Raw genomic sequence first — 24,923 nt, 5'->3', positions numbered from 1 at the left:
ACAGCCCGCGATTTGGGCCATATATGCAATCTATATACCAAATATTGGATACCCAAACAAAAGTGTTTCATTCACACTCTCACTCCAAATATTGTATACCTCCTTCAAATAATAACGGATCCATCCTTCTACCCCTCCCACCTAAATAGTCTCATATACGAAATATATGTATATACCAAATATAGCAAATGCAGCGAATTTTAAATTTTTCTTTCACTCCCTCCGGATCTTTCACTCTTACTCCTATTTGACCCTCATATCTACTCCCTCCATCTCTACCCCCTACTTTTCGATGTTTAAAATTTCTTTACCAAATATTGGATACCTGCTTCAAATAATATGGGGATAAAGCGATTTTAAATAAATGCTAATATGTTTTACCACGCTGCTATAAATATAAAATAACTATAGACCCAGATTCTTGACAAAATGAAATTTCTATTGGCTGTGGGGGTGGCACAGCCCACTTTTCCAAAATTTTATACAGCCACAAAAATAAAAAGTGACTATGTGAGCTTACCTACAATATTTTGTGAAGATTAGTTGAGTACATTGGACCCCTATAAAACAGGCACACACACACACACACACACAATCTTAATAGCGCGGCTATGTTCTGTTCTGACACGTCCCCGATTCTGCACCCGCGCAAGTCCACCAGTAATACACCAACATTTCTTTTTTCAACTAAAAATAATTTATTGAATAAATAGTTTGAAGTAAAGCTTAAAAATTGTAATTATTCCAATATATATTTTACAAAAGTACAAATAGTTGAGATATGGAAATTGCAGTAAGTTGTTGCCATAATTAAAGTTCATACATACATACAAATATACGAGTATGTAAATTTCAAAGGATACGTACGTAAAAAATAAAATGAAAAATCTTGGTTCATGACTGAAATTCTCATTATTCATGGCATTTTTCTGGGATTGGCAAAGACTTAAGGAAATTTGTATTCCTAAACTATAATGTACAATAAATATGTACTTACATAAATACTTATATGTATATGATATATAATAATATTTTTAAGGGAATTACTCATAATATACGCACATACATATAATAGCAAACGGAATTGGAAAGGCAGCGACGATATCGCAATTTTGCTTCCATTTTTTTATGGTTTTTTATTTATTGTAAATATGAATTATGAAATACATACATAAAGGTTTTTACATATACATCTATATTTAGATTTTTCAAACTAAACTGGATTAATTTCAAAAATAAATTTGCGAGCCGAGCTTCACACAAATTAACGAGATTATGCGCCTCCTTGTTGTTGTTAAGCGCTGGATGCAACAAACTCTACCAATCAATTTTATTCTGCTTCGCAGCTTTACATACAAACATACTAATACATTCATAGGCGTTCAATTAGTTACATTTTTAATAATTTTATATTTTAATGTAATTTTTTATTATTTTTTTTTCTCTAAATATTAATTTGAATATTATTCTTTAGCAGAAAGACAGCCGTTTTGGAATTAAATTCATTTACTTTTTAAATATACTCTGAGCCAATTAACGCTTGCTTTAGCTCAATTTTATTTTGTTTATAGTCTAAATAGCTAATGATTTTCAAATAGCATTATTATTTACTATTAAATATGCTTTTTTTTTTCTAATATTATAATGTTCGTAATTGGTTAGCTTATTTGTACATACGCTTGTTGTTTTAGTAGTAGTAGTATACAAATGTATATGTATGTTTATGCTTGCATGTATACTTATTGTAATTTACGCCACAGTTCTGACGTCATGACAAGCAGTCATGCTGTCAGAATAAAATTTATACCAAAAAAAAAAATATCTACTTTCAGGTTGACATGCCTTGTTATTCCTTATAAGTTGCAAAATTTTGCAAGTGTACCATTGGAAAAATAAACGAGTTAGCTCCCCATTCAGCTACCAAAAAACATAATTTCTCGATAAATAAAAAAATTAAAAAGATTTCACGGTTTCTGTTGAAAAAATAAACTTGTTTCTACCAGCAGCACTAATTTTCAACGAAAACTAAGGGAAAATGTTATGAAAAGCACTTAATAACTACTCCTGTATTTTCCAGTGCCAGTGTAATGTCTCTAATGTAGGTACTGTTGTTGTTGTTGTGTTAACAGTGCTTTTAATGTAGGTACTACTTCTTCATAATGCTTTAGATTATAGTGGAAGTGGGGGATGCCTTGGCTTAGAGCCCTCAATACAATGAGGATTATGAAAAATAACAGTTTTTAGTGATTCCCGCCATAAGAATGGATCTTCGCTACAGACAAAGGCTTGCAAAAACAGGGAGAAATTATGAAAAATTACACAGAAGCACGGTTCCTAACCAAAGTACTAAATAATTGCGCCTTTCTCTTAAAAGGTATGTGCGTTTCTTTCTATAACAAAAGGTGTTAGATTTTTCTATCTGCAGAGAGAGTTCTATACTTAAATTAACTACATTAGTTTGGTAATTATTTCTTCAAGATTCAAAGTGAGGATGGCCAAACCTATTTGTATTTTTAAGCAATTTTATAGATATAATTAAGATTATTATTAATTTTTATGCAGTGGTTGCAAAAAAAAATTATTATTTTTAAATTAATTCACTTTGTATTGATAAATTCTGTTCTGTTGATTTGGTTGGATAATTGATGAATGCTGAAACGATTTTCCGTCATATCCAGTCAAATTTGTTTGGTTTGTTGACAACCCTAGTTTCATTATAAATTTAATTTACTGGAACCAAATTGACTAATGAAGTATGTAACTAAGTAAGATAAAGTTGCACATGGTCTTGATTTCAGTTGATTACACAATTCGCCTTAGTTTTGTAAAATTGAGTTGAAATCAAAAAGTAAAAATAATAAGGCAGTTCCGACTTTTGTGGATTTGATATTGGAAACTTTGCAATAGCAAATATGGGCTTAGTATTGTGAACACCTTGTCTCATTTTTAACTTTTTCTTTTCATATTTGGTCTTGTACTGACAGTTGCCGATTTGCTATTCAATGAAGAAAAAATAAACTATAACTTTTGCTGTTGCATATTTGCTATGACGGAGCAAATTCATTGCCCATAACTTGTTACTGTTTTGTGTAAAAATACTACACCAATTTGCATATACAATGAGGCTATAACATTTGCAAAAAATTCAAATTTTGTTAAAAATTAAAAATGAAAAAACCAAACTATTATTTTAATCAGGGGCTGAAACTGTTGTTCTTTTTATAATATAATTCCTTGCAAAACTATTAATTTTGGACTTTAAATATATTTGGATCAAGATAAAAATTATTTTCGGATTTTTATTTTTTGAGACCGATAGAACTAGTTAAACTCGGACTTTTAGAAATAAATGTCCGGAAATAAAAGTTAAATCCGGACTTTTATTTTTGGCTTGATAACAAAGAAACGGCTTATCCGAAATAAAAATTTCCGAGTTTAACTAGTTCTATCGGACTCAAAAAATAAAAATACAGAGTTTCAATTTAAAACATAATTTGGATATATTTTAAATTTGCATTTCTTTATACTAAAACCTTTGCAATAAGTCTTTTATGTATGTATGTACATATGTGTTAACCTCTTTAATACGTAAAATAAAATCCAACAACATTTGTATGTGTATGTGTGTAGTGTGTGACAAAGTTGCGATTTCTGAAGTAAATCCTTCTTGTGTGTGTATATGTGTAAATGATATTGTTTAACTTTTACTTGGCTTAGGTAAAATGTATGTACTACGTATGTATATATGTATATAATTTGCCATATAGAATATATAACCGATACTGAATATTTCAAACTATATACACATTCACATATTTACAAATATATTTACATATATAAGTTAAATCTCGTAGATATATTTTGTGTATGTAAATTGATCTTTTTGTTTTGAAAATAAAATTGATATTTCGAAACAAGCCTTTTTTTCTTAAAGCTTCTTGTGGTCTCTATATTTATCTGTTTAAATGTTGATATTTTTTTGTGGATTGTACATAAATAGATTATATTTCACTCTATGTAGTAACCTGTTTATAATTTGACATATTTTGAGCTTTGGTTATATTTCATAACTATTTTCCTCGGCAAGCGTAGGAAGTTCAAATGCGAGTTGCTGATTATCTTAATAGAATTTTTCACCATTTCCAATGTAGCTAATGCTTGATTTGGCGACTGGTTCGTTTAGAAAGCTGCCCATTGAGCGCTTCTTCTTGGCGACCATAAATCGTTTAAGGCCAAAACCTAACCAACAAAGGAAGGAAGAAAATAATTCACACAAATTTGAGTTTTACAAAAAAACTTTATAATAATCTAATATAAATACATACGATTTCCATTTGCACCACCCAAATGAGCCCCATATTTGTGTTCACGTGGTAGTTCATATTTGGGTAAAGTTTCCACATTCATGGGTAATCCATAATAATCCACCATATTTGGCTCCAACCATGAGCCAGCGCCATTTTCTTCCACTTCATCTGCGCTGGTTGGGTAATCATAGTTTTGAGCATTTTGAGAAGTTGGGTAAAAAGTTTTAATGCCATTATAATTATTGTAGGCGCCAGGAGCAGGAGCAGGAGCATTCATGCCTGCTGTTGGGTACATATAATTGTTGTTGTTTGTCTCTGCTTCACTGTCTTGGCGCGCACGTTCCCCTGCCTCCACGAGTGCAACCAAAGCCAACATATCAGCTGGTGTAAGTTTTGTGTCGCGTTTCAATCTAAAATAAATTAAGAAACAAAAAGTTGTTGTGTGTCGAGTTTAGTTCATATCATTAAATAAATAAATAAATAAATGTAAGGCGCGATAACCTCCGAAGAGATCTAAGGCCGAGCTTCTCTTCCAATTTGCGGCGTGCTTCTCTTGATTTTCCCTACAAATTTGCCGGACGGGACCTACATGTTTTATGCCGACTCCGAACGGCATCTGCAAGGCAGATGAGTTTTCACTAAGAGCTTTTCATGGCAGAAATACACCCGGAGCGCTTGCCAAACACTGCCGAGGGGCGACCCTGCTTAGAAAAAATTTCTTCTAATTGAAAAACCTTATTTCTAAAAATTTGATGTTGCTTTGTCCGGGGTGTGAACCCAGGGCATACGGTGTGGTAGGCGGAGCACGCTACCATCACACCACGACGGCCGCATATCATTATAAATCAGCATGTTTTTAGCTTTACTTTTGTATGAAAAAAAGACGAGTACCAAGTACTCGTAAAATTCGGTGTGTAAACATTCAGGTGAACGTCTAGAAAACATAGTTTGTAATAGAAAAAAAAAATCGTTTTCGTCGATAGTTTCGATGACTTTTTGATAACATAGCGATAAATTTTCGATAACAGATCGATGAGTTATCGATAAAAAATCGGTAACTGATTGATAAACTTTGTTATCGATAGCAAATTTGTAACACTTCTATAACTCATCTCTACCTCGTCGATAATAAACCTACACAAAACAAGCCGAAATACATAGCTTTCCTTTCCTTGCCTTGAACTGCTGTACATTATTCCCTCGCTCGCGCTACAGTGTAGTGACTACACAAACGCCTAAATTCCGTATTCTTCCATACAGCATACCAATACCACACACTACGCCTACACTTACCTTAGGCTATTATTATACCTCAAATGTTATATCTCGCGAAGAGTATACATATGTACATATGTCCACAGCCGCACAGTAGCTGTATTTCGTTGCTAGCTATTACAATTAAAACACCAGCTAGCTTACCGAATTGCATGGAAAGCAATAATAACAAGTAAGGAAGGCTAAGTTCGGGTGTAACCGAACATTACATACTCAGTTGAGAGCTATGGAGACAAAATAGGGGAAAATCACCATGTAGGAAAATGAACCTTGGGTAACCCTGGAATGTGTTTGTATGACATGTGTATCAAATGGAAGGTATTAAAGAGTATTTTAAGAGGGAGTGGGCCATAGTTCTATAGGTGGAAGCTATTTAGGGATATTGCCATAAAGGTGGACCAGGGGTGACTGTGTAATGTGTTTATACGATATAGGTATCAAATTAAAGGTATTAATGAGGGTTTTAAAAGGGAGTGGTGGTAGTTGTATATGTGAAGGCGTTTTCGCAATATCGACCAAAATGTGGACCAGGGTGACCCACACCATCATCTGCCGGGTACCGCTAATTTATTTATATATGTAATACCACGAACAGTATTCCTGCCAAGATTCCAAGGGCTTTTGATTTCGCCATGCAGAACTTTTTCATTTTCTTCTACTTAATATGGAAGGTGCCACACCCATTTTACAAAGTTTTTTTCTAGATTTATATTTTGCGTCAATAAACCAATCCAATTACACTGTTTCATCCCTTTTTTCGTATTTGGTATAGAATTATGACATTTTTTTTTATTTTTCGTAATTTTCGATGTCGAAAAAGTGGGCGTGGTTATAGTCGGATTTCGGCCATTTTAAATAGCGATCTGAGATGAATGCCCAGGAACCTACATACCAAATTTCATCAAGATACCTCAAAATTTACTCAAGTTATCGTGTTAACGGACGGACGGACGGACATGGCTCAATAAAATGTTTTTTCCATACTGATGAAAGTCTATATCTATCCCGATTCCTTTATACCTGTACAACCAACCGTTATCCAATCAATTGAGCTCTGCTCAGCTGAGTATAAAAATAGGGCACTATTGTGAACGAGCGAATAAAATGAACCTACGAATGTGCAGATAAACAAAAATAACAGCGTGGCGGCAGGGTGATATACATACAAAGAAACACACGCATTTCATATATTTTGTTTTTGTAATTCGCTGGTTGAGTGTCAAAAACATACTGCGCTAGAAGTAGAAAAATCATAGCAGCTAAAAAACGTAACACTTAGCTGATAAACTTCCACCATCTGTATGGTTTTGCCATAATGAAACTGTTTAGCTAGTTGAAGCGTATTTTTCAAGCTCGCTTGAAAAAAAAACAACTAGTGTAATTAGATGTCAGTGCGCCTAAACAAATTTTGTCAGGTAGTATTGTGCTGATAGTTAATATTTAGCAATTTCATGGCATTAATCGAAAGATCACATTTTGCCATATGCAAAACAAGCTGAACTAAGAAATGCGACAGTCAATCTTATTCATATTAAAAAGTTACTCATACGCCCTGTCATCCACAATTTCGTTATACCTTCTATTTCCAATAACGATATTTTTTTTTGAATTACAAATATTTAAGAACGCACATATGTACATATGTATGAGTATTTGTTGGCCTATTTGGAAGGGGAGTGCAGCATTTTCTGATTTTTGTAACAGCTGAAACTTTGCAAAATATCGAATAAGAAGAAATACATAAAAACTAGGGGTGGGACTATCCGAATAAAAATTATCCGAATAATAAACTCTTTTATCCGCCAGGTATTCGTAATCCGAATAATATTTATTTGGATTTTTTTTCGTTTATTCGGATAGTACTATCCGGATACTTCGAATAGTAAAATATAAGACATTGCGTTTATGTTACGCTCATCGCTTGTGCAGATGAGCATAAGTACATATATTTATGTACGTAACCAAAAATATAACTAAATAAATTAAAATCATAAATATAATGGAAAATAAGTACAAATATAACATAATAATAATATAACTGAAAAGAATAAGAAGAAGGGCAATATGAGAACACCACCAATTGTCCCTGTTGAAATAAACGAAGACAGCAGTATGAACCCAAGTCAAGACTTGCGCAGTCGCCTCCACGTTCCGCTCCACCCATTAGTGCTTCTTCGCAGAGACTGAGCAAATCAGAGCTAGTGGCGGAGGGCGGATCAGACAACGAAAATGCTTTCCAGTGCCTCGGAAAGCTCATTAAGGAGATGAAGGAGTTTGTAGGAAGTGGAAAACGTACCATTAACCAAAACCTTCGGAATTTGGTCAAGGCTATTGCGATCTCCTACGAGCAAGCCACGGATGCGCTCAAGAAGACGAGTAATTCTTGCTGGGAAGTGAAGCAGTCACAGACTACTCCATCTCTGGCACAAAGCGTGCAACAGAAGTCTACAAAACGTGGCCGTGAGTGCGCATCCGGGGGTACGCCATCGCCGCAGGTGCGACCAAAGAAGAAGAAGAACGCGCAAAAGACCTCAGAAGTCGTGAACGCACCAACGAAGGAAGTAACAGAGTTAGTGAAAGAACCAGAAAAAGGAGGAGCTTGGGCGACGGTTAAAAAGCAAAAGCGCCCGAAGCAGAGACCAGCCCGCCCCGACGCAATCCTGATCAAAAGCTCAGGCGATTGCTCATACGCGGATATCCTTAAAGCGGTTAAAAATGAAGAGTCACTGAGAGAAATGAACACAATGGTTCGTAAGATCCGCAAGACTGCTAAAGGAGAACTCCTCTTCCAACTCAGTAGGCAGTCGGACAATGACACTGCAAAACTTGAAGCAGCTGTAGGACAAGCTCTCTCAGGGAAAGCCGATGTCAAGTCCCTCAAGGAGGAGTCTCTGTGCGAAATACGCGATATAGACGAAGTAACGACGGTTGAAGAGGTCTGCCAGGCGCTGAACACACAGCTTGCAGGTTTCAATGCTAAGCCGTCTTGTGTGCGATCCTTGCGCAAAGCGTACGGCGGTACGCAGACTGCGACTATGTCTTTACCCACCGAGTTAGTTCGGGAACTTACGAGAAGTGGTAAAGTCCGAATCGGATGGGTCATATGCCGAGTCCGAGCAAAAGTTCAGCCGAAACGATGCTTTAACTGTCTCGAGTTCGGACACATATCAAGAAACTGCGGCACCGAATCCAATCTCAAAGGCGTTTGCTTTAAGTGCGGGGGCCAAGGGCACGCGGCGAAATCATGCACTAACGCGCTTAAGTGTTTATTGTGCGCTAGAAGAGGGCTCAGCTGCACAGACCATCACACTGGTGGCTATAAGTGCCCAGTATATAAAGAAGCGGTCCAGAAACAAAGACCTTTATGAGATTATTGCAACTTAATCTTAACCATTGTGAAGCAGCCCAGGACCTTCTGGCACAAACAGTTTTGGAGTTGAAGATTGACTTAGCACTTCTTAGTGAGCCCTACAGAGCGAAGACTGCGAATTGGATACAAGACGAATTGAGCAAGACTGCTATTTAGTCCTGCAGACATAATCCCTTATACGCGGAATTAATAATTAAGGAACGAGGATTCGTATGCGGTAAGATTGATGGCATTTACATTTACAGTTGCTATATACCACCTAGTACGCCGCTGGACGCGTTCGAAGAAATCGTCGGGAAAATAGCCATGGATGCGACGTTGCGGGAGCGTTTCGTCATCGCGGGAGACTTTAGTGCATGGGCTATAGAGTGGGGCTCACAGAGAACATCTCCCAAAGGGAGGGCTCTCCTCGAAGCATTTGCATGCCTTGATGTAGCGCTCCTTAACGTGGGTGGGCAAAACACCTTCTTAAGAAATGGGTTCGGCTCCGTAATCGACATAACGTTTGTCAGCGCCAATCTCTACAGGTTGGCTGAGTGGAAAATCAGTGATTGCTATACCCAAAGCGATCACTCAGCGATTGTGGTGGACATCAACCTCGAGGCGGGAGGGCGACCCACTATACAGCCACCCCTAAAAAACAGAGGTTGGAATATCAATACTTTCGACCCCGACATATTCAAGCTAATGTTGACAACAGTCGAACATAGAGGAAGTGCTAACGACATGGCGAATAAATTAATGGCGGATATTAGAGCAGCATGCGATGCGTCAATGGCTAGAAAGACCAAGCGCAAACAACATTGTTCCACATTTTGGTGGAACGAGCGCATACACTCCCTAAGGAGAGAGTGTATTCAGGCTAGGAGGCGCTATCAACGAGCCAGAGGGAGACCGGAATTTCTAGAGTGCAGAGCTACCTACAAAAGAGCGCGACTCGCACTTAAGAGAGCAATAAAAGATAGTAAGCGCGAATGCTTTCTCAAGCTTTGCGATGACGTCGAGAATGACCCTTGGGGCACAGCTTATAAATTGGTTTTTAAGAAATTGAAACACAAAGGAGAGGCGATGCCAACATGCCCCTCTTTTCTCAGAAACGTGGTAGATACTTTATTTCCCACGCAAAGGGAGCTAGTGTCTCCCACATCAGGCGCCGTACTATACTCATTTGACGAGGTTACCGTCGTCGAGGTCCTTCAAGCGGTGAATAGATTGCAAGACCGCAAGTCTCCTGGCCCAGACGGGGTACCAAACGGAGCACTCAAACTAGCTCTCACTTATAACACGTCAACATTTGCGGAACTATTTAATGCATGCTTGGTTGAGGGGACATTTCCTACAATATGAAAACGACAAAAGCTGGTCCTGCTGCCAAAGTTTGGTAAAAATACGGCGGAACCATCTAGCTACAGGCCCATTTGCCTGCTCGACTCCGCCGGTAAGGTTCTTGAGCGAGTCCTCTATAATCGACTCGAAAAAGAAATTGAAGATGTGGGTGGTATTTCCGATAAACAGTTTGGGTTTAGGAAAGGAAGATCCACCATCCAAGCTGTGAACATGGCGAAGGAAGTGGCCCAAGAAGCCATAAGTGGCACCCGATGGCTCGAAGGCTCTAAGGAATATTGCCTCATCGTTACTTTAGATGTAAAAAATGCCTTCAACACTGCCAATTGGGCAAAAATTCTAGACACGCTGGAGCAGATAGGCATATCCCTTTACCTGCGTAGGATCATACGCAGCTACCTTGAAGGTAGAGTGCTGGAATATGAAACGGCTGCTGGAGTAGAAAAGCTTCACGTCACAGGCGGTGTTCCTCAAGGCTCCGTGCTCGGTCCACTGCTTTGGAATATTATGTACGACGGAGTATTTCGACTCAAGGTACCCAATGGGGTGAAAATTATCGGCTTCGCGGACGATATCGCATTGGTAATCACCGCCAAGCACCTAGGCGAAATATGCGCCAAATCTAATACAAGCATAGCGATGGTTCAATCGTGGCTTACGAAAAATGGACTGCAGCTGGCGGAACAAAAAACAGAGGCTGTACTCATATCAAGTAGGAAAAGGGTGGAGCAGGTCACTATAAGAATCGGCCGCCATGACATCGACACGCTGCCTGCAATAAAATACTTGGGGGTTGTGATAGACAGGAGGTTGTCATTCAAATCCCACTTAGAGTATGCCAATGGGAAGGTAGCAAAAACCGTAGCAGCATTATCTAGGATAATGATAAATACAAGAGGACCAAAGCAACGACGGCGTCAACTTCTGGCTGGCGTTGTAAAAAGCCAAATACTTTACGGGGCTCCTGTTTGGCATCAGGCCACGGAGTATAAATCATACTTCCGCGGGGTAAAGTCGACTTACCGCCTGTGTGCACTACGCGTCTGTAGCGCCTTTAAAACTGTCTCTGACGACGCAGCACTAATCATCGCAGGAATGTGTCCTATAGACATATTAGCAAAAGAAGCAGCGACGATTTATCGGGATCAAAGCTCAAGTAACGGAGCTCGAGAGCGAAGCGTGCAGAACTGGCAGCTCAGGTGGAATGCCTCAACAAATGGTCGTTGGACACACCGATGTATCCCAGATATTAATATATGGATATCTAGAAAGCACGGCGAGGTGGATTTCTACCTCACACAGTTTCTGAGTGGTCACGGATGCTTTAAGGAATATTTGCACCGATTCAATCACGAGCCTAACAACATATGCGATCACTGCGGCGGCGATACAGTAGAAGATGTTTACCATGTATGTTTCGAGTGTCCTAGGTTCTATAGCTCGAGATGCAAACTGTGCAGAATATTTGGAGAGGATTACACTCCTGAAACAATTGTTGGATGCATGCTACAAAGCAAGGTAAAATGGTCAGCGGCGTGCGATGTAATAGCGGAAATAATGAAGTGTCTACGAAGTCTTGAAAGGCTACGGCACAGCAGCGAACATTGAACAGTCGAGTTGTGTGGGTGGATAACAAATTGCTAGGGTGGAGGGGATCGAGCTGAGCACGTATTGAATGCAAGGCCTCCGTACAACTAGCGGCGTGAGAATGATAAAATAAGAAAATACCGTAATATATGTAGGTAAATGTAATAGCAAACCAGGCGACGGATTGGAGACAAGGCATCTTCAACCGTTCGAATACTTCCCCAGGTGAAGGAATAAAGCACGGATTGGAGACACGGCCTCTTCAACCATGCGACCAAAAGCAGTCAACATACACGCAACGACAAACCTACGGATTGGAGACAAGGCCTCTCCAACCGTAGAAACAACGAGTATGAGGGTAAACGTCTCACATGCAATCAGAGTTTATACTCGGATTGGAGAGAAGACCTCTCCAACCGGTGGAAGTACGAGGAAAGCTCCGTTCCGTATTGTGGAAAAAAAAAAATCTATTTATACATATATAATTTATTTACACATATATACATATGTAAAAAACAAAACCCTACAATACAAGTAGTCGAACGCACAAGCATTCCACAAGCACTATATGCACAGTGTTTAAGGTAGGCTTGCAAATATTCGTAGAAGTGGTATGCGGCAAGCACATTCAGGTAGTAAGCAGGGCGTGTCAGTCCCAGCGTTAACCATACCGCGGCACTATCTAAGTACAGCAACGTGACCCCGACAGACGTAGAGCTTAGTGCTCAACCTACCTCCCGACGGAATACTTGACGGTAGTACCGGGGGGTAAATGTTACTCAGACGGTAGGAGGTTTAGTGCGGTTAAAGTCCCACACTGACTATGAGGCTTTCGATGCTTCCTCCTCGTAAAACAAAAAATATATGTAGATGCATATATGCAAATATTTTTGTTTGTTTGGGGTTGCTTTGTTAATATTCATTTATTTAGTTACATATATTTACGTAACCAAAGTTGTGCTTGAGGTTTAAGCTAGAAATAGTTATCGGGGTCGTTTACAACTGTACTGATCATAGAACTTTGTTTATTAGTAAACAGGTGTGGAAATGGTAATATGGTAGGGATATTTGTTTCCCATATACATACGTACATATATACATATGTATGTATGTAAGTTGTATGGAACATTTTTGTTTTGATATCTTTTGGTTTGTATAAACATCTAATTGGTCACCATTAAAAAAATAAGTTTACATGTCATTTTAAAAATTGTTTGCGAAGTCTGATGGATCAAAAGTTATTTAAGGTCAATGTTAACTTAATGAAAACTTTGGAAAAAAATTTCCTAAAATAAAGTTTGAAGCAATCCATTTTAAACGTAACAAAATTCTAGTGGAATTAGTGACTAGTTTCAAAAACGGCTTTCTGTCTGTTTTTGCCGCTCCTTAAAATTTTGATTGTCTTTGAACGAGTTAACACCTTTAGACCCTAAGTAGATAGATATATACATATATACATATATACATATATACATACCAAACACACACATAATTATTGTTTACGAATTAAAATATCTCTAAGCAATAACAATAACAATAACAATAACCTTTTTCCCTTCAAGACATACAACATAATCTTGTTTGTCTCATAAGTAACAAAGCATTTTGATAACATTATACTTAACATGTAAACATCTTTCGAATAACAACCTTGTCAATAAACAAACAATATTTAGAATTAGTATAAATAGAAGTAAACACAAAAATGTAGTCAGTTCTGAAAATAAACGAAGATTGAAAGAAGCTTCTGCTTATATTTTTATTTCAACTTCCAACACGGACTCATAACTAACGCGTTAAATGCTGTAATATAAATACCCAAATGTGCATATAAGCATATTCTAACATATGTACATGTTGTATTCTTGCAGATTCCTTTGAATCTAATTTAAATAAGTTTTGATCCATCAGACTTCGCAAAAAATGTTAACAATGACATGTAAACTTATTTTTTTAATGGTGACCAATTAGATGTTTATACAAACCAAAAGATATCAAAACAAAAATGTTCCATACAACTTACATACATACATATGTATATATGTACGTATGTATATGGGAAACAAAAATCCCTACATTATTACCATTTCCACACCTGTTTACTAATAAACAAAGTTCTGTGATCAGTACAGTTGTAAACGACCCCGATAACTATTTCTAGCTTAAGCCTCAAGCACAACTTTGGTTACGTAAATATATGTAACTAAATAAATTAATATTAACAAAGCAACCCCAAACAAACAAAAATATTTGCATATATGCATCTATACACACATAAATATATGTACGTATAAATATATGTGCATGCTCATCTGCACAAGCGATGAGCGTAACATAAACGCAATGTCTTTTATTTTACTATTCGAAGTATCCGGATAGTGCGCACTATCCGGATAGTACTATCCTGATAGTACTATCCGAATAAACGAATAAAAAATCCGAATAAATATTATTCGGATTATTTGAAACGAATAAATTTATTAGTTTATTCGAATAACGTTTATTCGAATATAATTCGAAAATAATCCCACCACTAATAAAAACGCACATACATACATACATACATATATACATACACTTATATGTATGTAGTAGCCAAACCCTATTTTTTATACAAACAGACACTCCCACGGTAAATGTGAAAGATGAATGAAACGCAAAATCTCGTTTTCATTGAGGGTACAAAGTTGTGCAATCGGCAGTTTTCGGCAAACGGACATATTTACAACAAAAACCCCAGCTGGAGAATGATAAATGGTGCTGGCAATTGCGTAGACAAGTTCTTTTTCCTTTTTTTCTTGTTGTATTGTGTTGCTGCAAGTTTTACAGTTAATTCTATTTTCACGTTGGCGTCAGAGCCAATGGTGTGCGTTAGGAATGCGGGTAAGTGGGTGTCGGTTTGAGTGTGTGTGTTTATTTTGACCGGGTCTCACTCCTATGTACTAAGTAGATATGTATGTAGGAGAGCACTTGTGCTAGTCAATGAAATACAAGAACAACAAAAACCAACGCTCTATATTTTGTCGTCTTATAAATCTTTTTTTATTACAAAATGAGTTGCTTATATAAGATTACTCTGCGCTAACACCACTTACTTATAACAGCAGGCTGTGAATCTAATAAATAAATATTTATAAATAGGATGTACAGGGCAAAGTTTAATTCGATTTAGTTTTAACCTGCTTGAAACTAGCTCTGGCAGGGTAATTAAAAAAACATTTTCAAATACTTTGCTGCTAAAGAGAGCACCTAAAATAAATTGTCTAGAATATGTAAATAAATGGCAATGTCTCTCTTTTAGGAATGATTTCCTCAATTAATGAAAATAATTTTTTAAAAAAGAAGGCATGTGGTATGGGGGAATTCAGTATCCATTGAGATGGAGGCGATAGGCGTGGTAGAATGAGGTAGAATGCCGGTCTGGCAAGTGCAAGTGGCGAGCAACCAGCAGAAAAATATTTTAGAAAATCATATTTAACGGGTTGCACCTCGGCAGTGGCTCAGCAACCCTTCAAGTGTTTTTCTTTTCCGTATCTTATTTACATTATGTTCAGAGTTTAGAGCAACGGTTTCTCATACGGTTTGAGTTCTTTCATTTTGTTGACTGTTATAATAACAGAACCGGCGGTGTCATGGCGAGAGCTATATGGTTGCGGTCAGAATCGAATTCCACCACGGCTTGTTGTTTTTAAAACTACAAAAACACTTCCAAAAAGTATAGGGATTTTTGCGAATGCGGTCAGTGTTTTGCCGGATATGAATCCGGTAGGCGATGCCATTAACCACTTCGACGACTTTTTTAAATAAAATTTTTTTCATTTGTATATCGACCCACACGCGTACTTGGAATACACTCATTTTTTTCTATTGTCGAGGAGTAGTTATTTTATGAAAAAGAAGCTTAGATTAAAATGGTTTGTCAAATGCCCAGAGCGTTGCCATAATTTGTTTGACGATTAATAAAGTAACACGACTCATTTTTTAAAATGACTCCGTCCTGTTCGTTTATAATACAAATTTTATAAGACCCATCTTATGGGACTGACGAGACCTTATTTATGTATAAGCATGTGACGCCACAATTCAATGAACTTTTATTACGCCCAACTTGAGTCTTCTCTTTTTAGAGATATCAGCAAATTTTGTGAAATAAAGAAATTTCTTATAATTCCACGTTTCGCAGCTGATATTGAATTCATCATAGTCATCGATTTACATACATATAATGGGATTAGTTTGTTAATTAGTAAAAAACGAATGCGTTTTTGTTGTATTAACGATAAAGACACTCCCCGAATGTTTTGGGGAGTGTTATAGATGATGATGGTCCTGAGCCGGATATAGATCCGGTGCGTTCCGCTAACAAGCACCATTAAGGAACTAGCCCGTCCATCTCGGAAACGATTAATATGATCACGTTAAAGCTTCTAGGCCTTACCACCCCCCACCCCCTAGGTCCATGAGAAACTTGGGGTCGCCAGAGCCTCGTCTGCTAAATATGTGTATGTGATAAATTTATATTTGTAAAAGGATTCCCTTCGTGTAGGTGAGGTTTACAATTGAGTTGTAGAAACTCTGAAACTATAAAGCTTTATATTGCGCTTATGTTCAGCTGGGATTTGGACACTGTAATAGATCAAACTCTCACTTCTCCAGACTAAACCATGGACTACCTTATATATAAAAACCAAATTTTCCGTTGCTCACAGGTACAATATTTACTATGTGCCGACCCTATGGTAACTGCTAGTTGCTGCTCTAATCCAGCTTATGATAACCACTTTGGATTAGTTAACTCAATATATAATTTCGTTATTTTTTTTCAACTCTCAGCTTTTGTTAGCATTGTGCCAGAATTTACTAGACAACTGTTGTTGCGATATGGAAATTGCGGAAAATCGCGCTGTTCTACAACACAGCTGGATGGTATTCGTGGAAGCGCAGGATTACAATAACTTGAAATATGTTTTCTGTAGCCTCTTCACATGATTTTCTTAAATCAGTATTTACCTGAGATTTATACATCTATACATAAAGTATCTATCATACATACCCCCAGTATATATATGTATATGTGTGTGCATATATAACATGTCATGACTTTACTTACCGCATATCGGCGTATCGGTTGTTGTTGTTGGCCATCGCACCACCACTGTTGATATCAAATCTGTTCGAGCGCTTATTACCATTAATGGCGCCATAATAACGGCTCATGTACTGAGGTTGTTGTGACAAAGGCAATGCCATTGATTCTGGATACGCCTCGGCATTGAGAGTGCTTTGCAAATTATCGTAGGCCTTATTGCGATATGAAGATGCTGAGTTGTTGTTGGTTCGTTGGCAATTGTGTTGAATATTGCATAATAATTGAGGCATATTAGTGTTTAGAAATGGGAGACAAATTAATATATAATCATTTTATTCATAATTTATTTAAATTATACTACAAGAAGATTGACAAACGGAAAAGTGAGTGGTAAATGTTGAGAAGAAGCTTTAAAGTGATACAAAGTTAAATAATACTTAATAACAATTAGGAGATGCGTCTGCTCTTTAGATTGTCTTCATAAAAAGAACATGTTGCATTTAAGGACTTTTTCCAAAACAGAGTTACATGCGACGTACCAATTGGAAAGTTGATTCACAATTTTAAATTCTTACAAATAAAAGCAATATTAAAATACAAATCTAAGGTACGTTTTGCTTACATAGATAGTTGAAAGTATTTACAGTCACTTTTACTTCTAACTTACCTCTTGGCACGTTCAAGTAGTCATCATCTTGTACATCGGTATAAACAACCGATGGATCCATTTCGTCAGCCCAAACACCATTTGGTACAACTGCCGAGCCAGCAGTCAATGCATTATTTAAATACGGATTATTGTAATATTCTCCAGTAGTGTAAATGTTGTTACCACTATTACTAGCACTTCCACTACCATAACCATTACCATTGGCATTACCATAACCATAAGCTCCTCCTAACCCCATTCCACCATAGAGATATTGCTGATTCGAAATACCACGTTTATGTAACAGAGTTGGTGTTTCGTCATCACCATAAAGAAGCGCCTGTTGCTTCAATTGTTCTTCCTGTTGCTCTAGATCACGTTGACTTACTGTAGCAGCTGCTTCAACAGCTGCTGCGGTTAGGCCAGCCGCAATGGCCGAATTGATAATATCTTCATTGGAAGGCATACCAGATAATTGCGAATCTGTGAACGAGTTCGAATTGGTCTTGCCATTAATTTTATTACCATTTCCATAATTTGTATTGCTAGTGTACTCCTGAGGGCCTACAGGCACATTGAATGCTGGTGGAAGAACTTCAGGACTCGATTTCTTATTTGCTGATGATGATTCTCCATCAGTGGGGGTATCTTTGGGCATCATTTCATTCGCATTGTTGGATGAACGTTTGACTAATTAGTGAAATAAACAAAAAATGTGTTTATTAGTGTAAAGCTTGTTTGTCTGCTATCTACTCCTAAAAACTAAAATCAGATCAACTTATACTAAGTCACATCACCTACAGGAATCAAATTTGGCGAAGGCGTTGTTTCCTTGTTTTTTGGACACAACGCCCACGGACTTTAATTCCTTTTCAAAAGGGAAATAGTGCCCGCTGACAAAAGAAAATAGTGCCCGTGGGCTTTATTTCTTTTTCTAAAGGAAGATAAAGTCAGCGGTCGTTATTGCCTTTTTTAGGCAACGCTCACTGTCCCTGCAAGCATTTATAGCATACATAAATATTTCCATGCTCACATTGGAATAAAATGGAAACAAGAAATAGATTAAAATAATACAAAATAAGACGTGTTAAAATATAACAAAAGTGAAATAAAATAAAATAAAATTAAATGAATTGAAATAAAACAATATCAAACAAATAAATTTAAAGTAAAACAAAAAACAAAATAAGTAAAACAGATGGGTTGGCTGCACATTCATGGTCCATTTCATTTTATTCGTAAACGAAAGAGGTTTGACCTCTGAAATTTGGCATACATGTTATCCGGGGGCTTCTCGACGAGTATTTATTAGTATTGATCAATTGTTATAATAATTTATAAGTAATTGGTCGTTAAATTTACTACGGTAATTACATAACTTTTAACAATTTAACAAAATATTTTGACATAACTATACACGTAAATAAGTAGGTATTGTATAAGTTTATAATTTATTTGTTTACTTTCCATCAACACAGACGTTGTTAATAGTGCTAACGGATGAAAAAGGAAAAACGAACCTTTTTCGTTCGACTCCGTGCGTATATTTCACAAAAAAAAAAAAACAAACAAACAGAAAATTAAGAATAAAAAAAATGCGCGATTTTTTTTTTTTTAATTTTGGCTTGCGCCATTTTTTTTAAATAAATTTAGTTATTTTACAATAAAAATTATATACTTAAAATGTTTTTATTTTATTTTATTTAGATTTTTTATAAAAATGGATTTATTAAAAAAAAAATGCTTATCTTAATATTTTTCATTTTATTTTTTATTATTGTAATTCATTTTTGGTTCCCATTTCATTCCAATGTGAGCAGGGACCGTGGGCGTTACTTCCTAAAAATATTAAATAAATAATGTAAAACAAAATATAATAAAATTTATTTATTTAGAATAAAACCAAATAATTGTAAATGAAGTGAAATTGAAGATGAAAAAAATCGCCTGCGGGCTCTATTTCTGATTTTTTTAAGAAATAGCGCCCGCGGGCGTTATTTCCCTGGGCCTTATTGCACTACACTTATGTACATATGTATGTACATTAGGACGGGTAGTGAGTGCATAAGAAGAAGGCGCAAAGGAAGAAGGTGGATAAAATAATTTAAAAAAAGTATTAAGTTAAACGGTTTTATTGAAACCAATACGTACATGAAGTAATAATAATACTAAAAGCTTTTATTTAATTGTCTGATCAACGCCCTAGATTGATGAAGAGTATGATGACTAGTACCTAGGACCTAACTAATTATTTTCTAGCTTTTAGTATTATTGTTACTTCATGTAAGTATTGTTTTCATTAAAACCGTTTAACTTAATACTTTTTTTTTAATTATTTTATTTTCAAGTTTTAAGTCTTCATTTAATTGCCTATTATTTCTCATTCTATTTAGTTCATTTAGTGACTCATTAGTACAAGGACTCTTTCCTGACAATTTGTTACAATCTAAGTCCTCAATACATAATCCTTTGAAAGACTTTACTCGACTCTGCGCCACGTATGCTTGTTCCTCCTCCAACTCCAAAATATTTTGATGTCACGTCTAACGGACTGTATGTAATATTTGTTCCAAATATGAGCCAAATCGGACATCATAGGTCGCTTTCTATTCATGTATGTATTATGTGTTCCAAATATGGACCACATCGGACCACAAATACGATTTTTGTGAATATCTCGATTCTTGCGCAACCTAGCGGCATTTTTTTCCATAGGTCCCTTTCTAATCTTTTATGTATTATGTGTTCCAAAAATGAGCCAAATTGAACCACAAATACGATTTTTGTGAATATCTCGATCGTTGCGCCCCCTAGCGGCGATTTTTTTCTTATTATTGCATTGTCATCGGGTTCTGAACTATATACCAAGTTTCAAGCTTGTAGCTTATCGGGAAGTTACTTAAATTTCAATTACAAAATTCGTGCCAGCCATCCAACCAGCTAACCAACCAGTCAAGTCAATCTAAATAAAACCGTTTAATAATAAAAAAAAACAATATGGATGCAAATGCGCAATAAGTAAAAGCTTACGCACATACATAAAAACAATAAAGCTCACAGGAAAATAATATTTAAAACGTAAGGAAATTGATTTCCTGTTAAGGCATTCGACTACCAATGTTTGGCCACATCATAGTTGATGTTAAATGTTAAATTACAGCAACATAAACATTACTACATTTTGCAGGGATTTGATTTTTTTTTGTTTTGAATTTAAAAAATTTAAAGTAACTTTTGCCAATATAGCAGATGGCTTTCAAAAAGCAATATGATTCTCATGACTGTTATTACTTGAAGGTTTTCAAGTTGTTTGCTATGAATTGGATGCTGGGCTTTTATCACAGGTAAATTTTGTAAAAGAGTTCGTAGGAACATCACTAATCTAGATAAATAATGATGGTCTTGATTGAAGTTCAAGCGTATTGCTGCAGTCACGTTGTCACGCTGAAATGTTGGTGTATTCTAGCGATATAATTGAAATTAACTTAATTATAGCTTTTTTTTTAATGAAAAACGTGAAGTGTTTGAGCAAATATTTACTAGTAAATTATATTTGTAACTATGCTATTATGCTTCCTACGATACCAATACTAATTAGGGCATCGCAACAAATCCTTTTCATAAATAAATAAATAAAATCTTCCTTCTCGGGATAAGGCGCTTCTTGCATTTGCCAATTAACGGAAACTCAGTGATTGATTCCACGCGTGAGCGGCATTCCGGCTAATGTGCAGGTAATTAATACAAAATATTTACTCTGTTCTATTTGTAGCGAAAACAAAAACAACTACTACGTAAGAAGTGGTTTACATATCGATACATTAAAACTGACATACATAGTAAGTACATAACTGTTAAGGGTTACGTAAGCTTATGTCGACCTAAGCTGTTATTGCTTTAAATTACATAGGGTTTTTCAATAAAACTTTATTGAAGTTGTTTTAAAAAAAAATTTTTTTACTTAAGCCCCACTCTCGCAGCACCGATTTTATAAAGGGTATAGGGTTCCCCACGGGAATGCGATAAGAAAGGCAATGTAATTTGATTTGAAAGCTGTCAAAAATAACCATTGCAATACAGTGCGGTGCCGATTTAGTCTAGACTGCAAAGAAGACGCACCGCGATTTCCAGTTCAACTCTCAATCCACGGAGGTACATATGATAATACTAGGTGCACATTTGCACTGTGACGAGGTTGCATGTCTGATTTTCTTTTGGGCAATACTTCACAAACCCATTCCGATAACTCAGAAAATCGAAAAGTGAGAACTTTTCCTTTTAAATGCTGTTTTCTCATCCTCGTCATTAGGTGAACCAATAAGTTTTTTTTTTTTTTAATTGGTTTGTACTGCTTCTTTAACTATAAGAGACATTTGTATGTACTACATACGTACTAAGCACAAATAACCTAATAAAAGTCGCAATGCATCGAAGTCCTTAACATTTTCAAAAAAATTAAATACTTATAGCGGATTACACCCGCGGGGATTAAGGCCGAGCTTCTCTTCCAGTTTATCTCGTACTCCTTTTAATTTTCCCTTTAAATAGACGTGACGGGACCTACTTGTTTTATGCCGAATCCGAACGGCTGCTGCAAGGCAGATGAATTTTCACTGTGTCCCTTTTCATGGCAGAAATGTGGTCCAACCCACCGGGAAGGGTTATCTTCCACACATCACATAATTCGTATGTAGTTATGTGTTGAAGTTATGCCTGTTTGTAGGGCGGTTTTCAGAGAAACTTGGTATTTGTTGTTGTTTTTGTTCTATTTATAGAACTACAACGAATTAGCCAAATGTTGTCTACTTATATGAGTTAACCGAGGATCGCCCGTATCGCTTTAAATGTATGAAAACATTTATTTCAAGCAATTTTCAATTTTATAACTTATTTAATGTTTTGTTGGTTTTTGTCTATAACTTTACGTACTTCTCTTTGACTAATGAAAAAGTTGTACAACTCTTTATTTCATTTGCGGACCCGTTTTTCTTTTAACTGTATAATTTGTGCTGTCTCTAAATCCAAAAAAAAATATTTTGTGCTACCTACATGTCACCTCTCTGATATCCCTCACCTTAATATTGGTTTTGAAAAGCTGCAGGTGGTCGAGAAACTGAGAAATCTGGGTTTCATTATCAATTCTAGGCTGTCCTGTGAGGACCACGTCATTGAAGTTGTGGGTAAATTTTACTTTACTTTGCGGTGCTTATGAACGTCCTCGTTCTTTTTGCCCTCAGACACGAAAAAGAAGCTTGTTTTGAACTTGATTGTTCCTCTTATTACTTACTTTGAGGTAGTATACAGTAAACTGGATTTACGTTCTCCCCACAAACTCAATGTTGCATTCAACCATGCCCAGGCATGCTTAACCAACGAACCGATATCATTTCGTTACGATAATTAACGTTAATAAACGAAACAAAGTCATTTCGTTTCGTTTATTAACGTTACAAACGTCAAATTAACGAAATGATTTCGTTTCGTTTTCTGCCATATCAAAACGGAATCAAATCGTTTATGTTCATTATTAATTTCAAACTATGCTGGCAAAGCTGATTGATGGCGGAGTCATTAAAGGTGAAAGCAATAGCCAAGCTGATTGCAACTTTTCTCATGAATTTTGACAGTACGAACATTTCTCAGAGTGTTTTTGACATTACCACCAACGAATTACACAAACAAATTATATGGAGTTTGTGTGTGTATGTGCGCTCGTTGTTACCACCTTACGGCTTCACCATGGCTATAGCATTGCCAGCACAATTCAAACATAAAGTATCACGTTTTTGTTAACGTTTTTAACGTTAACGAAAGCTTTTCGTTTCGGATAAAAACGAGATACAATTTATCTTGATAATTTCTTTATCGATAATATTTCGAAGTGTTTCAACGGAAACGGTGGAAATTTTTTGATAAACGATTAGCTTAACGTTAAGGTGCATCCCTGACCATGCCCCTAGGTATGTGCACGGCTTAAAGAAATTTGACCACTTATCTACGTTGAGAAACTCCATTCTTGGATGTGACCTAATAACCGTCATTAATGCTCGTAATTGTATTTATATGTTTAAATTGCTTGTCCACAAAAACCGGAATTTCTATATGAAAAGCTTAGGGTTTCCAAAAGCACTCGTACCTCGAATTAAAAAACTGCCAACGTTCAATTACTTGAGCAGTTCTAGGCTTTTATTTGTAAACGGTGTTAGATTCTGAAACTTCATTCCATTGTCCTTAAGGAATTCGCTATGCAATAAAAATTTTAAGTACATCGTATTTAAATATTGTACCGATAAAACAGCATAAGACGGTGGTTGTAAATTTTCTTCAGAGGTTTTCTAAGTTCAACGTTAAGTCTAAACGTCTAAGTTAAGTATTATTTATTAATATATATTTGTAATATTTTTTGTTTATTTGAATGTGAAATGCTTTTAAATCTTGTTTTTTACCTTATTTTAAAACCTGGGCCCATATTACGTGTTACGATCCGTGATCGAAACTCATTTTTTAAATCACAATCGCTCTTAAAAGGTGGATCGGATTAATGACTTATTTGAACTAGCAACAAATAGTACTCGTTAGATCCATTCTTTATTATAATTTTTAAAACAAATTTGACAGTTGCATAGTTATTGCTTGAGTGAAAATGGTTTTCAGTCACTGATCGCAACACGTAATACGGGCCCTGATATACCATACTAATCTAAACCATAATATACCTTACTATATTATACTATACATATCATATATATGTATGCTGCTTGTATTGTGCAATAAAAAACTAAGTCTTAATGCGCTAATGTATCTTAAATATTTAATAAATTGAAATTGAAATTTGCCCCACATTGTGGAATGTATGTATGTATATTTCTAATAAATTTTGTACATATTTATGTACGTGCACGAGGTTGCTAATTATTTATAAATAAGAGTAAAAGCAAAACATAATCCATCAAAAGAAAGTCGGTTTTCTTCTTCCATGGGTGGTCTATCCCGTTGCTGGTTATTAAGAAATAAAGTCCAACTAATTGACTTTAACGGTAATACAATTAACGCCATTGCTAATGATTTGATGGCTTTCGTCCACAGGAACATACAAAGAAACAGATTGTCCTCGTTATATTTAACTCTGGCTCGGCCATGAAACGAATGTGGTTACGAGCATCCTTATGCCAATTACCGTTTGTATATGTATGTTAGTATGTATGTATATATACATGTATGTATGGTTTGTTTGTTTGCGTTGAACTTGTTGCGCTACTCTCAAACTACTTGCGAGCAATGATAAACTTATCAGATTATATT

The 24,923-nt window shown here is 36.1% G+C and overlaps 1 protein-coding gene across 1 annotated transcript in view; it reads right to left on the bottom strand.

Moving 5' to 3' along the window:
* Nucleotides 1-674: 674 nt before the first annotated feature.
* LOC137241411 (uncharacterized) overlaps nt 675-24,923 on the bottom strand; it is a 44,008-nt gene continuing 19,759 nt past the window's right edge. Inside the window, exons 2-5 of the mRNA XM_067768969.1 lie at nt 17,640-18,311; nt 16,994-17,204; nt 4,326-4,717; nt 675-4,239 (exon numbers count right to left, since the gene is read on the bottom strand). Coding sequence (XP_067625070.1) covers nt 4,121-4,239; nt 4,326-4,717; nt 16,994-17,204; nt 17,640-18,311 — 1,394 coding nt within the window. The 3' untranslated portion in view covers nt 675-4,120. The remainder of the gene's footprint in view (nt 4,240-4,325; nt 4,718-16,993; nt 17,205-17,639; nt 18,312-24,923) is intronic.

This window comes from Eurosta solidaginis, chromosome 2, assembly GCF_040869045.1.
Source record: "Eurosta solidaginis isolate ZX-2024a chromosome 2, ASM4086904v1, whole genome shotgun sequence".
Taxonomy (NCBI): Eukaryota; Metazoa; Arthropoda; class Insecta; order Diptera; family Tephritidae; genus Eurosta; species Eurosta solidaginis.
This window is presented reverse-complemented; position numbering and strand designations above follow the sequence as displayed.